This window comes from Aotus nancymaae, unplaced genomic scaffold, assembly GCF_030222135.1.
Source record: "Aotus nancymaae isolate 86718 unplaced genomic scaffold, 86718_ANA_hifiasm-v0.15.2.pri h1tg000057l, whole genome shotgun sequence".
NCBI classification, from domain to species: domain Eukaryota; kingdom Metazoa; phylum Chordata; class Mammalia; order Primates; family Aotidae; genus Aotus; species Aotus nancymaae.
Window position 1 is genome coordinate 25448861 of NW_026988471.1, and position 14572 is coordinate 25463432.

General features: G+C 44.6%; 1 protein-coding gene and 1 pseudogene across 6 annotated transcripts in view; both read left to right on the forward strand.

Moving 5' to 3' along the window:
* DRC1 (dynein regulatory complex subunit 1) overlaps positions 1-14572 on the forward strand; it is a 58986-nt gene that overhangs the window by 13202 nt on the left and 31212 nt on the right. For 3 of the 6 annotated variants that reach the window (XM_012475554.2, XM_064364262.1, XM_064364264.1), the window contains exons 2-4: positions 1129-1216; positions 9674-9786; positions 12349-12532. In XM_012475554.2, the coding sequence (XP_012330977.2) occupies positions 1129-1216; positions 9674-9786; positions 12349-12532 (385 nt within the window). Of the gene's footprint in view, positions 1-1128; positions 1217-5298; positions 5326-6471; positions 6957-9673; positions 9787-12348; positions 12562-14572 lie in introns of those variants that run through there. The other 3 variants (XM_064364266.1, XM_064364263.1, XM_064364265.1) reach the window with 3 other exon arrangements.
* LOC105733072 (forkhead box protein K2-like) lies at positions 2437-4978 on the forward strand (annotated as a pseudogene).

Here is a 14572-nt window from a genome sequence, read left to right on the forward strand (position 1 = left end):
AAGTATTTTTAAAATGTTTCTTCTTAATTAGTCAGCGATTAATATGTCTGTAGAATGTTTCCATGCTCTTGCTAGTATAGTCAGTGCTACAATCATCTTTCTTGTGCATTCATATTTATTTCTGTGCTTGTGAAGGCTTTCTATAAAAAATTCCTAAAGATAGGATTGTTGGGTCAGAGGGGAGGCACTTTTAAGTTTTTGACAAATCTTGCCAAATTGCCTTTTAGATAGATTTTTACACTTTACATTCCCACCCTTGGAGTGTGGAAAGCTGGGCTCCCACCTGATATTGTCAATTTTTAAAATCTTTTTTTAGTCTGATAATAGGGTAATGATGACTCACAGGGTTTTGGTTCTCTGATTATATGTGAAGCTGACTCTATCTTCAAATGGCTATTTGCGATTTGTATTTCTTCGGGAAATTGCCTGTTCATATCCTCTGCCCGTTTTTCTCTTTGGTATTTTATCTTTTGTGTATTAATTTGAAGGAGCCCTTCCTATTTTATGGATAGTAAAATTTTGTCAAATATCTTTTGCGAGTTTATCCCTTGACTTTCAAGGATAAAATTTCTATATTTTACAAAGTAAAATATTTTAATTTTTTTTTTCTGAGTTTGATCTTATTCAAAGATGGGTTTTCTATGCTAAGATTGTATAGATATTCTCCTGTATTTACTTCTAGTGTTTCTTATGACTGTAGTTTTAAAAATATTTAATTTTTTCTTTATGATAGAGACAGGGTCTCTCTATGTCTCCCAGGCTGGTCTCAAACTCCTGATTTAAAGCAATCCTCCTGCCTTGGCCTCCCAAAATGCTGGGATTATGGGTGTGAGCCACCGTGCCTGGCCAATATTTAAATTTTAATCCATATGGAATATATATTTATATATGAAGTACAATGGAACCATTATTATTATTATTATTTACATAAATAGAGATGGCATCTTGCTATGTTGGCCATGCTGATCTTGAACTCCTGGCCTCAAGCAATCCTCCTGTCTTGGACTCCCAAAGTGTTGGGATTACAGGCATGAACCACTGTGTCAGGCCAAAACCTTTAAATATAGAATTTAAGTACAAGAAATAACTTCATTTTTTGTTTTATTATTATTATTTTTTCCATCACAGGGAAGCACTTGGAGAATATTTAGATGGGAAGAAGGAGAGTGAGGAGGATCAAAGCAAGAGCTACAAACAGAAAGAAGAAAGCAGATTGGTATGAACTGGTTGGCAAATGGGCTCTGGAAGACTAGTGAGCTGGGTGACATCATGGTTTTCACATTGAGACTGGAAGAAATCATGTGGTCGATGTTGCTGTCTCTAGGCAGAATGGAATAGAACCTTTCCCATTTGAGAGCTCCCTAGGAGTGAGCTTTCAGATGACAGTTTCTTACATTTATGCTGTCTCTTCTCTGCTCATGCACTTTTAGTGGTATTCATTCTTCACAGATCAAGTCCAGATGTTTTAGCCTGGGCATTTAAAGCCTTTGATAGTCTGTTCATGTTTTAATTTTCCAAGCATATCTCCCATTCATTACCTTATTTGGGCCTTCTGCTTTGGTGAGGCGATCTGATCCGCTCACTCCCCTCCAGTGGGGCCTTGTTCATCCTTGCTCTGTGCCTTTGATAATTTGGAATGCCAGGGCCCCTCAATTCTCCTCAATTCTCCTCCTCTTCTCTCCGCTCATCTGACCACCTTTTTTTTTTTTTTTGAGACAGAGTCTTGCTCTTTCGCCCAGGCTGGAGTGCAGTAGCATGACCTCAGCTCACTGCAACCTCCACCTCCTGGGTTCAAGTGATTCTCCTGCCTTAGCCTCCCGAGTAGCTGGGACTACAGGTGAGTGCCACCACACCCAGCTAATTTTTGTATTTTTAGTAGAGACAGGGTTTCACCATGTTGGCCAGGATAGTCTTGATCTCCTGACCTTTTGATCCGCCCACCTCAGCCTCCCAAAGTGCTGGCATTACAGGCATGAGCCGTCGCACCTGGTTTCACTTTCCCATTTTTAACAACCCTCTCAAGACCCAAATCCTTCTTGGATTCTTCCTCAGCCCAGCCTGAACTCCCTTCCTCCACACATTGAATACTTCCTGTCTGTGCTATTCTTTTCATTTTGATGGTTTTCTGCTGCATATGACTTTTCAGATGCGCGTGCCTGCAGTGTCCGCAGCGAAACTGTATATACTGTGAGAATGAGAGCCTCTTGTAGCCGTGGAGTAGTGTGTAGCTTGTACTCAGTAGACACAAAAAAGAAAATCATTGATTACACTTTATGGAAATGAAACAGCTCCTGGAATGCTTAATAAAGGACCTGGAACAAGAGGTGCAGGAGGGATAAACAGCGGCTCAAAACAGCAGACCAGAACTGGCAACATGCTGCATTTCATCAATGCTAAGTAAAAGGCAAAAATGGTGATACCGTGTGAACTCGGAATATGGAGAGGAGCTCACCAAGCTGGCCTGGTCAGGGCAAGTTCTGTGGAGAAAATGGGATTCAAGTTGTCTTAGAAAAATAGGTGTGATTTTTAATAGCAGAGAAGAGAGAGATCATTTCTGGTGAGAAAAATACTCAGGTTGCTGAACATGATTACAGAGCATAGAGGTATAGAGAGATCACTGAATACCCTGTACTGTGTGAGGGATCAGATATTTTACTGTGGAAAAGATAACTGGACTGATGGGGTTCTTGTTCCTGATCTCTTACCTTCTGCAGAGTAGATGGTTCATGTCACCTTTTTGTACTTAGTTCTCTTCATTTAAAAGTCAGTGAGCTCAGCCAGGTGCAGTGGCTCACGCCTGTAATCCCAGCACTTTGGAAGGCTGAGGCGGGCGGATCATCTGAGGTCAGGAGTTCAAGACCAGCCTGGCCAACATGGTGAAAACTCATCTCTACTAAAAATACAGAAGTTGTCTGGGTGGTGGTGCACACCTGGGGTCCTGGCTACTCAGGAGGCTGAGGTGGGAAGATTCCTTGAACCCTCAGTGATCTGAGATTAGGCCAGTGCACTCTAGCCTGGGCGACAGAGGGAGACTCTGTCCCCCCGCCCTCAAAAAAAAAAAAAAAGATCAGTGATCTCTCAGCATTTCTGTGTAGGACAAAAGGATATTAGATTTTTTTAAATGCTGATATACAGTTCACCCCAAGCACTTCCTAATTAAGTGTAAAACCAGAGTATAGGCCGCGGCTCGCTCTCAGGCGGTGGGGCCGGTGGAGGCGGTGAGTCCCTGCTGGGGGACTGGGCCTTGTAGCGCCTGGAGGGCCTCGAGTTCAAGTATCTGATGAAGAAGCACTCGGTGACCATCAGCCTCAACTTGTCGCTGGGCTCCGCGGACATGAACTTGGGCCACTTGAGCTTCATCTCGTGGCAGGCGCCACCTCGAGATCCTCACGCCCCTGGGAAGTGGTGGCTCCTAAGTGCGCTGCCTGGGCCAGGACAGCATGTTCGTGGACGGTGTGTTTCCAAGGTGCCGCTCGCTGCAGCTGCCGCACGTGTGCATCTTCAGGTTCCCGAGCATAAACACCAAGATAACATTCACTGCCTCGTCCAGCGAGAAGAGGGAGAAGCAGGAGGTGTCTGAGTCTGCAGTGAAGGTTGGGCAGCCGCACTCTCGCCCAAGACACTCTGGCCTGCCTCATCAACCCTCTGCCCTCCCCCACAGGAACCATCAGCGCTGCAAACTCCTACCCCTCCAGATCCCAGGGAGCGGGATCTTCATGGTAGAAGATGGGCCGAGTGATGCCATCTGACCTCCATTTAATGGCTGACAACTCACAGCCTGAAAATGAAAAGGAAGCTTCAGGTGGAGACAGCCTGAAGGATGATTCGAAGCCACTTTACTCCTGTGCACAACTAACAGTACAAGGAATTACAGTGGCTCCTGACTAACAGCTCACCCTGAACGGAATTTATACACACATCGGTAGAAATTATCCCTACTATAGGACTGCAGACAAGGGCTGGCAGAATTCAATTCACCGTAGTCTCTCGCTGAACCGTTGTTTCATCAAAGTTCCCAGGAAGAACCAGGCAAAGGCTCATTCTGGAGGATAGATCCTGCCTCTGAAAGCAAATTAATAGAACAGGCTTTTAGGAAAGACGGCCTAGGGGCATGCCTTGCTTTAGAACCCCCTTGGATTGCTCTCTTCTAGGAGTGCCCCAGCCTCTCCCAGTCATGCTGGAGTGCTGTCTGGAGTGTTCACTCTAGTGGCACCCAGATCCCTGAGAGCCTCTGGAGGGAAGGTTTGCCAGCCCCCCTGGCACTGCACAGCCCAGACTCGCTGTCATCCAGGAAGCCCCATTTGCCCAGAGTGCACCAGGACCACCTCTGTCCAGTCAGCCAGTCTTAATCACCATCCAGCGGCAGCCATCAAGCCTGTCACCTACACTGTAGCCACCCCAGTGACCACTCGACCTCCTAGCCACCCATTGTGCAGACAGTTCATGTCGTCCACCAGATACCAGTGGTGTGGTTGGACTGGCCCCAGTGAACACGTACACTGTCTCTGGACAAGCTGTGGTCACCCTGGCAGCTGTGCTGGGAAAGCCCCAGGAGAACGGAGATCACAGGGAAGTCAGAGTGAAAGTAGAGCCTATGCCCATCATTGGCCGTGCCACGCTAGGCACTGCTAGCCGGATCATCCAGATGGCACAGACCACCCTGGTCCAGATGGTGACCATAGTGCAACAGGCACCTCTGGGTCTACCCATAAAAACTGTAACACAAAATGGCACTCACGTGGTGTCAGTCCCCACTGTGGTCCACGGCCAGGTGAACAATGCAGTGGCAGGTCCTTTGCACGTGTTGGTGACACACGCGTCCACATCAGCCTCCCTGCCCACACAGTGCCAGAGCAGTCACCAGCAGGAGCAGCCAGAGCTGAAGCAGATCAAGATGGAAGATGGTGAGAGCACTGTCTTGGCTCTGAGTGTGGACATGCCACCAGCAGCTGTAAGGGAAAAGGGTGTCCAGAACTAGCTACTGGGAGAGCTTTTCTTGAACAATATCAACTTTCTGGTGCCAAAAGGAGATATGAGAGCTGCCTCCCACCAGCTCTCAGTGGATGCAGGGCCCTGTGGTTGGACTTCACCACTCGGTACTGAAAACACAAAACTCAGGTGGCCTTAAAACTCCTTAATTTAAAGACAGAAGTCACACTTGAACAAAAACCACACACAACAAAACCTGATTTTGGAGACAGTGTCTCTCCCACTGAGCACCTGCTTCTGCCTTTGGGTTCAGCTTTTACCTACGAGTGAGACTTTTGGTCCTCCTGCAAGGACCGCGCATCGCTGTGAGGACGGCAGAGTCAGCGCCTGCTGCAGGTGGGTCTCCCAGTATTAGGCCCTCGGGACGTGGGGGGAGCCGTCCCCGCCGCCCTCACAGGACCCCCCAGGCAGCAGAGACAAGACGGTGTTTTGTTGCTCACATGTGGAATTAGAGTATTTTGAGGTGTACTTTCTTTGCAAAATAATGGGGTTTTGGGCATTTCACATCACTCCATTTCTACTCAGACTTTTGGAATCACACAGGGCCTTTCAGTGGAATCATTTGGGGAAAAGAAACAATGTAGTTTTTTGTTTTCAGCCTAGAATGATTTCCTTTTGTCTCTCTTGTTAAAGTTCAGATGAAGCTACTTTGTGGCATCTGCACATTTCCATGCTGCAGTAGCTGCCTGATGAATTTCATCCACCTCCATTTCAGCGTGTGGGTGGCGTGGACAGGTGGACGGATGCTGCGGCTACATGGAACCCTGAGAACCCAGGGAGGAGCTGGTGCTGCGAAGGAACTGCCGGGACTCACCGAGCTGCACTTAACTGTTCTCTTTCTGGCTGTTTTTGTTGTTCGTTTCTTTGGGTTGACTTTGTCCCTGGCAAAATTTTCCACTCTAAGTAAAACAAGTCTCCTAAGTATTGTTTATGTTTAAAACGACAGAACCATTACTACTTCATTTGGAAAAAAAGATTCAGTCTTTTCTCACAGGCTCTTTTGAAACTAAGATCCCAGGTCTCTCCGTGGTATGTTTGTATTTTGGGTGTCATCCCCGGCTCTGGGCGCCCTCTGACACGACGTCTTCTGTTTAGCGTCGCAGTTTTCCCACCCACGGTGAGCAGCCATCATAGTGGAGGAGAGTCCCAGCAGTGCCCTGCAGGGGACGTCTGGGGCATTTCCTGACTTGTGGTAGGAAACGTCCCCGACCTTTCAGAACTGAACCTAATCCTGAGGCTGACTACTGTACAGAAAATGAAAGGAGAGGAGAAGGGTGAGGGAATGAGAGTGGGAGGTCCCTGCACCTGCCCGGCACCTTGGGAAGAAAACCGCTCGACTTTCCCAATTGTGCCAGCTCAGGGCTGAGCAGCAGTGCACATGGAGAAAGGGCGTCCGCCTGATGCTGAGCTTTTTAATGTCATCATCGTAACATTATTTATTTAAATGTAGTTATTTTGGTATTTAATATTTTTAGAGAGGAAGAAATCTGTTTTTTTCCTGGTGGGATGAAATTGGGATGAAATGGCTCAGAATGGTATATTTAGGCAATTTAAAAACATGTATTATTTACATAAAGACCAAATATGATGAATCGGTTCCGTGAATTGTGTGTCGGCCCTCAGCTTGGGGCTGTGGCAGTGTCACTGCGGTGACACACACTGAAAGTATGAAATTATGGCACACTAGCTGGATTATAACTCAGCCATTTAAGAAATAAAAAACAAAACCATCATGGGACTGAAACAAAACAAAACAAAGCAAAAAACCCAAAGAGATAATATTGTTTTCATTAGCAAGTTTTTTAAAATTTCTTTTTCCTTTTTCCTTTTCTTTTTTTTCCCTCTTTTCCCTCTGATATTATCATTAGCAGGTTTTGAAGGTTCCTTTCACTTAGAACTTAAATAGTGAAGAGCCTTGGCATCAAGGAGAAATGTACACAAAAGATGCTCCCTTCCTCAAGATTCGGGTATTGATGATTAGTTCTGACATAAGATCTGGGCAGACTGGGCCCCACCCTTGACCCTACAGTTTATGATGTTTTTAGTGGTCATTATTTTTGTGTCCTGTTTAACCTTTGTCTACTTCATATTTATGAAGACAGTCTTCTATGGTTTCTTCTAGAAACTTTATTATTCTACCATTTACATTTTGGCCAGTGACCTATCTGGAATTGATTTTGTCTACCATGTAAGGGTAGGGTTCCAGGTTTGTTGTTGTCTATATAGATTTTTAGTTGACTCAGCACCATTTACTGAAAATTTATCCTCTCCCCACTGCATTGTTGTGCACCTTTGTCATGAATCAGGTGATCATGTATGTGTGAGTTTGTTTCTACATTCTCTGTTTTCTTCCTTGGTATTTATGTCTGTCTGTATTACTGCATTCTCACATTGAGATAAAGAAATACTTGAGACTGGACCCTTTATAAGGAGGTTCAATTGGCTCATGGTTCTGTGGGCTGTACAAGAAGCAAGGTGGGCTCTGCTTCTAGGGAGGCCTCAGGAAGCTTCCAATCATGACAGAAGGAAAAGGGGAAGTAGGCATCTCACGTGGCAGGAGCAAGAGTGAGACAGGGAGCACAGGGGGGTGCCACACACTTTACAATGGCCAAATCTCACGAGAACTCACTCACTATCATAACGCCAAGAGAATGCTGCTAAACCATGAGAAATCCACCCCCATGATCCAATCATTTCCCACCAGGCTCCACCTCCAATTTTGGGGATTAAAATTCAACATGAGATTTAGGTGGGGACACATATCAAAACTGTATCACCAGCTTTGTGCTGATTCCACAGTTTTAAGTACTGTAGCTTTATGACGGTTCTTAATATGCTGTCTGGTAGGGTAAGTCCCCCGACTGTGTTCTTCCAGATAGTCTTGGCTATTTATTTTTTGTTTACAAGACAGTCTTGTTCTATCATCCAGGCTGGAGTGCAGTGGCGCAGTCTTGGCTTACTGCAACCTCCGCCTCCCAGTTTCAAGGGTTCAAGTCATTCTCATGCCTCACCCTTCTGAGTAGCTGGGATTACAGGCATGTGCCACCATACCCGACTAATTTTTGTATTTTTACTGGAAATGGGGTTTCACCATGTTGGCCAGGCTGGTCTCGAACTCTTGGCCTCAAGTGATCCTCCTGCCTCAGCTTCCCAAAGTGCTGGGATTACAGGCATGAGCCACTGCGCCCAGCCTTGTCTTAGCTATTCTTGACCCTTTGTATCTTCATATACATTTTAGAATCAGCTTGTCAATTTCTACCAAAAAAACCTGCTGTGATTTCAATTGATTGAATTGAATTTATAATCCATGAGAGGTATTCTTTAATTTGGCTCAGCAATGTTTTACACTTTTTGTTCAGGTTATAATGGTTCATTGGGGGTATATAAATGTATAGTTGATTCTAATACATTGACCTGGTATCCAGTGACCTTGCCAAATTCACTTGTTAATTCTAATAGTTACCTTTGGCTTCTTTTGGATTTTTTTTTTTTAACATATGTAATCATATCATCTGAAAATAATGAGTTTTATTTCTTCCTGTCTAATTTTTATATCTTTTCTTTCTTTTTCTTCTCTATTGCATTAGTTGGGTATTCCAGCTCATTAAATAGAAGTGGTGATGATGGGGGTCTGGGTTCTGCTCTGGATTTCCTGTGGATGCACCCCCCAAGTAGACTTGCCTCATGTCCTTTCAAACCCCCATTGTCTTCTCTAGATCACTGAGTCCCATGGGAGCCAAAATTCCCTGCCCGAATGACTTTGAGCCTACCTTCAACCTGTGTGTGCCTCTTCCCAGAGCCTGTCCTCCTCAGGGCAGATGAGGCCATTGTTATGCAACCCCCGGGCCTGACGGATGGCCACAGGGTATAGATGGAGCTTGGATGTGTAGTCTGGAAAATCCACATGCCTGCAGAACAGCTGGGGGTGGGCTGGGAGCTGCAGCCAGAGGCAGGCTCTCCCTTAACTACCCAGTTATGAGTAGAACTCCAAGGTGTATCTGAATTCAAACTAAGACTTTTAAATTGTTATAAAGGTATTGAGATAGAAGGATATATATGTGTGTGTGTGTATATATATATAATTTTTTTTTTTTTTTTGACATGGAATCTTACTCTGTCATTTAGGCTGGAGCCCAGGAGCCAAGAAACAGGGCACCAGTGCAAGGGCAACACCTTTTTTTTTTTTTTTTGAGACAGAGTCTTGCTTTGTCCTCAGCTGGAGTGCAGTGGCATGATCTTGGCTTATGGAAACCTCCACCTCCTGGGTTCAAGTGATTCTCCTGCCTTGGCCTCCCATTATAGGCACCCACCATCACACCTGGCTAATTTTTGAATTTTTAGTAGAGATGGGCTTTCTCCGTGTTGGCCAACCTGGTTTTGAACTCCTGACGTCAAATAATCCACCCGCCTTGGCCTCCCAAAGTGCTGGGATTATAGGCATGAGCCACCGTGCCTGGCCAAGAACTGCAGAGTGCTTTTAAATTGTGAGCTGTAAAATCACATCACAAATGTCCTGATAGAAAAGGGTTGCTGCATAGAAGCCACTCGTAAAAGTCTTAAGGTAGCTGCCGCTTCCTGCTTGAATGGAAGAAGAGCTATGGACAGTTGTGCAAAAATATTTCTGACTTTATACATTATTTCCAAAGTGTTCTAACTTTGTAAATTCTTCTCTCTCTCTTTTCAGAAATTGGCTAAACTTCTGCTCTGTGGCACCGAGTTGGTGACAAATATCCAGGTGGCAATAGATATCAGAGAGATCCACAGGAGAGTTGAAGAAGAGGACATAAAGCGTCAGAGGTAAGGACTGTGCTACTCTGTGCCTGGTGGACGGAAGGTAATCCCCTCCATGGGTCCCGCAATTCTCCGGAATCATTGGAAGGTGACTTTGTCCACCTTAGGCAATTCCCTTCCTGCCCTTATAAGTTCCCCCTCCCTCCTCTTCTCTCTTTTCTTTCCCTTATAAGTTCCCCCTCCCTCCTCTTCTCTCTTTTCTTTCCTTCCTTCCTCAAGTACTACGTTGCTGATATGTGCCAAGCTGTGTATATATGAAAGGAGTGAGACATGGCCTCTGTGTGTGGTATTCACAGTCTAGTCAAGAGACACATGGAAACTCCCATAATTCGTGCTAAAATATATAATGTGTTAAGGGTTGTAGTAACACACACAGGAGGCCTTTCATTCTATCTGCAGAGATTAGAGAAAACTTCCCAGGCAAGGTGACATTGAGTTGGGCTGTGAGGGATGAATAGGAGTTTGAGGAGTTGAAGAGTAGGCATTTTAGGCAGAGGGAACACTTGAGAGCAGAGGTGTGGGATCACATGACGTGCTTGGGAATGGCATGATAGCGAAGGATGTATGGGTGGTGGCAGAAGGAAAGAGATGAGGCTAAGAAGGTCAACTGGGCAGTCTTGGGATTAAATTGGTGAGAATGACCGAACCCATAAGCGTCTCAGTGCTATGTGTAAAGATGGCAGTGTTATTAAAGAATACTAAGGGCACCATGCCTAGAAGGATGGAGGGTCAGAGGGATAACAGGAACCTGTGTCACGCCCTCAGCTCCTGTCCTCTGGAGGCAGACTGCCCTGCACACCCATGGCCCAGGTCTCAGTCTGTCCAGCAGAGAGGGATAAGCTGCTTAGAAGAATTAAACTTCATTGGCTTGCACACAGAGGTACACTGATAGCAGCTCCTCATTTAAACTTTAAATTGTTCTTCAATTGATTTCTTAAACAATTAGAAAAGCAACCACTTGGCCAGGCGTGGGGTGGCTCACGCCTGTAATCCCAGCACTTTGGGAGGCCAAGGTGGGTGAATCACTTGAGGTCAGGAGTTCAAGACCAGCTTGGCCAACATAGTGAACCCTGTGTCTACTAAAAATACAAAAAATTAGTTGTGTATGGTGGCACGCACACACCTGTAGTCCCAGTACTTGAGCCCAGGAGGTGGAGGTTGTAGTGAGCCAAGAGTGTGCCCCTGGACTCCAGCCTGGGCAATGGGAGTGAAACTCTGTCTTAAGAAAAAAAAAGAAAGAAAAAAAACAACCACTTGACCATTTTGGCTCATCTTATCATATACACACAGGGGACAATTTTAACAATGTTTTTAGTTGTTCAGCATTAAGTAGCTCCCTCGTTAGCAACTTTACCAGCTCTTCCAGTGTAGGTTGGTGATTTTTATTCTCGAAACTTCCCACTGCCCCTATGAGCTGTACCAGGAACTGAGTCGGCAGATCCCCAGCAGGGTCAGCTTGTGAAAGGTGGGGAAGGTCATGACAAGGAGTTAGGCCTCATCCTCTAGCCACTGAGCAATGCTGAAGGTCTCAGGTGGCAGGGTTACGCGGCCAGTGTGCTGTGGGAAGATGACCTGACAGCTGTTTCTCATTTCTTGAAATTAAAAAGTCAATTAAATTTAAAAAGTGTCCTAGCTTGGAAGGTGGGGTGGGTGGGGGATGGGACAGGGAGAGGGGATTGCAGGATGTTTAAGTTGTGACTTGGGTTCCTCAGGGGGTTTGTTTGGAGGTGCCCTCAAAGGATTAGTCTGTTACAAGGAGCAGAGAGTCCCTGTGAGACATCCTAGCCACTGTTCCCAGAGGGGCCCCAGCTCAGCCCTCCTGCCTTCCTGTTGCCTCGCCCCATCCTCCGTGTGCTCCATCATGGAGTTATTTGGAATTGATGGCAAGGTTCTCCCTATTTTCCATTACTCATGGTGGAGTTTCCCTATTTGTACATTCCAGTAGTCATTTATTGGTAACATGGGAAAGGAGTAGCCAGACACATGAGGTCATGTTACTAATAAAAAATTGATAATTTAAGTACCATGTGTTAAGTGACTCCCACACTGAGCACCTGTGCTGCGCGTATCATCTTATTTCATCCTGACGACAGCCAGCCACGTGAAGGTAGATACTTTCATCCACTTCATTGTACAGATGAGAAAAGTGAGGCTTGAACAGGTTATGCAACTTGTCTAAAAGGTTGACTGTCACTCAGTAGCAAAGTCAGGACTTGAACATAAGCTCTGTGACTCCAGAGACCCAGTGTTTAACTGTTGTGTGTTATCATCTTACTCAGAAGCAGGTGACCAGTTGACTCTTGGGGGGTGTGTATGTGTTTGTGTGTGTGTGTAGCCTTAATGTTGATCTGTTTTTGCTATGCGTCATTTTCCTTAGGTGGCCTAAGTTACTCGTAGTCAAGCATTAAACTAAAAGATTTCTCAGCATTGAGTTTGATTTTGAGTGGGTGTGTTGGGTAGTGCCCAGTACCTAGGCCATATATTATAGTGATTCTAGAGAACATACCTGCTCTGTTGGAGGCAGCATCTCAAGCTGGCCTGGCATGGCTGGCGTGTTTGTATTCGCAGGATTGAGAAGCTGGAAAATGAAGTTAAGAGCAGCCAGGACAAATTCGATGAAATCACCTCAAAGTGGGAAGAGGGCAAGCAGAAGAGAATTCCCCAGGAGCTGTGGGAAATGCTCAATACCCAACAGCTGCACTGTGCTGGGCTGTTAGAAGATAAGAACAAGCTCATCAGCGAGTTACAGCAGGCAAGAGGCCCGGGCCCTCAAGCCCAGCGGTGAGGGGGGTCTACCTGGGATTTAGCTGGGTTACTGGTTTGCTTTTCCTGAATGTAAAAATGTAGAAACCTTTTATTTCATTATTTAGGATGCTGTACATCTCATGTTATAAACTTTTTTCTTTTTTTTTTTTATTATGGTGAGAAACACATATCATTAAATTTGCCATCACTATCATTTTAAGGTATATAGTTCATGGGCTAGGTATGGTGGTTCACGCCTGTAATCCCAGCACTTTGGAAGGTCAAGGCAGATGGATCATTTGAGGTCAGGAGTTTGAGACCAGCCTGATCAACATGGTGAAACCCCATCTCTACCAAAAATATAAAAATTAGCTGGGTGTGGTGGCACACGCCTGTAATCCCATCTGCTTGGGAGGCTGAGGCAGGAGAATCGCCTGAACATGGGAGACAAAGCTTGCAGTGAGCCGAGCTCGAACCACTGCACTTTAGCCTGGGCGATAGAGTGAGTGAGACTCTGTCTCAAAAACCAAAAACCAAAAAAATGTATATTTTAGTCATGTTAAATATACAGCATTCAGATGCAACAGATCCCTAAGAACTTTTTCATCTTGCAACGTGGGAACACTGTACCCATTAGACACTGATTCCCTCTTCCCCGTCCCGCCACCACCTCCAGCGCTTGGTAATCACCTTTCTACTTTCTGTTTCTATGATTTTGACTACTTTAGATACTTCATGTGAGTGAACATACAGCATTTGTCCTTTTGTGACTAGCATATTTTGCTTAGTGTAGATGGATTTCATTGTAGCATGTGACAGGATTGCCTTCCTTTTTAAGGGTGCATAGTATTTCATTGCATGTATATACCACATTTTGTTCATACATTCTTCTGTGAATGGACATTTGGGTTGGATTTCACCTTTTGGCTATTGTGAGTAATGGTGCTATGGACGGGGGTATGCACGTATCTCTTTGAGATCCTTCTTTGAATTATTTGGATGTACACTTAAAAGTAGGATTGCTGGGTCATATGGTAATTCTATTTTTAATTTTCTTAGGAACCTCCATACTGTTTTTTATAATGACTGCACCATTTTACATTCCCACCAACAATACACAAGGGTTCTAACTTCTCTGTATTCTCACCACCACTTACATCCTGTTTTTCTGATAGTTTCTATGTTGATGGTACGAGGTGATATCTTGCTGTGGTTTTGATTTGCGTTTCCCTAATGATTAGAGATGTTGCACATGTTTTTCAGTGTTTATTGGCCATTTATATATTATCTTTAGAGAAATGTCTGTTTAAATTCTTTGCTTATTTTAAAATTGGGTTGTTTTTGAGTTATAGAAGTTCCTTATATATTTTAGACATTAACCCCTTATGAGATATATGATTTTCAATTATGATTTCCTATTCCATATGTTGCCTTCTTGCTCTTGATTTTTTTGATGTGCAAAAATTTTTGAGTTTGGTGCAGACCCATTTGTCTATTTTTGATTTTGTTGCCTGGGCTATTGGTGTCATGTCTAAGAAATTATTGCCAAATCCAATGTGCAGAAGCTTGTCTCCTATTATTTTCTTTTAGGAGTTTAATAGTTTTAGGTCTTTAATCAATTTTGAGTCATTTTTGTATATGGTATAAGGTAAGGGCCCAACTTCATTCTCTTGCCTGTGAACATCCAGTTTTCTCAATACCATTTGTTGAACAGACTATACTTTCTCTGCTCTATAGTCTTGTCAAAAGTCATTTGACCATGGATGCAGGGGTTTATATATCATTTATTTATCATTTTGACCCTTGTCAAAAGCCATTTGGTCATATATGCAGGGGTTTATTTCTGAGCTCTCTAGTTCCCTTGGTCTGTATGTCTACTTTTATGTCAGTTCCACACTCTCTTAATTACTGTTGCTTTGTAGTTTTTTTGTTTTGTTTTGTTTTTTTAAGATGGAGTTTTGCTCTGTCGCCCAGGCTGGAGTGCAGTGGCACAATCTCGGCTCACTGCAACCTCCATCTCCCAGGTTCAAGCAATTCTCCTGCTTCA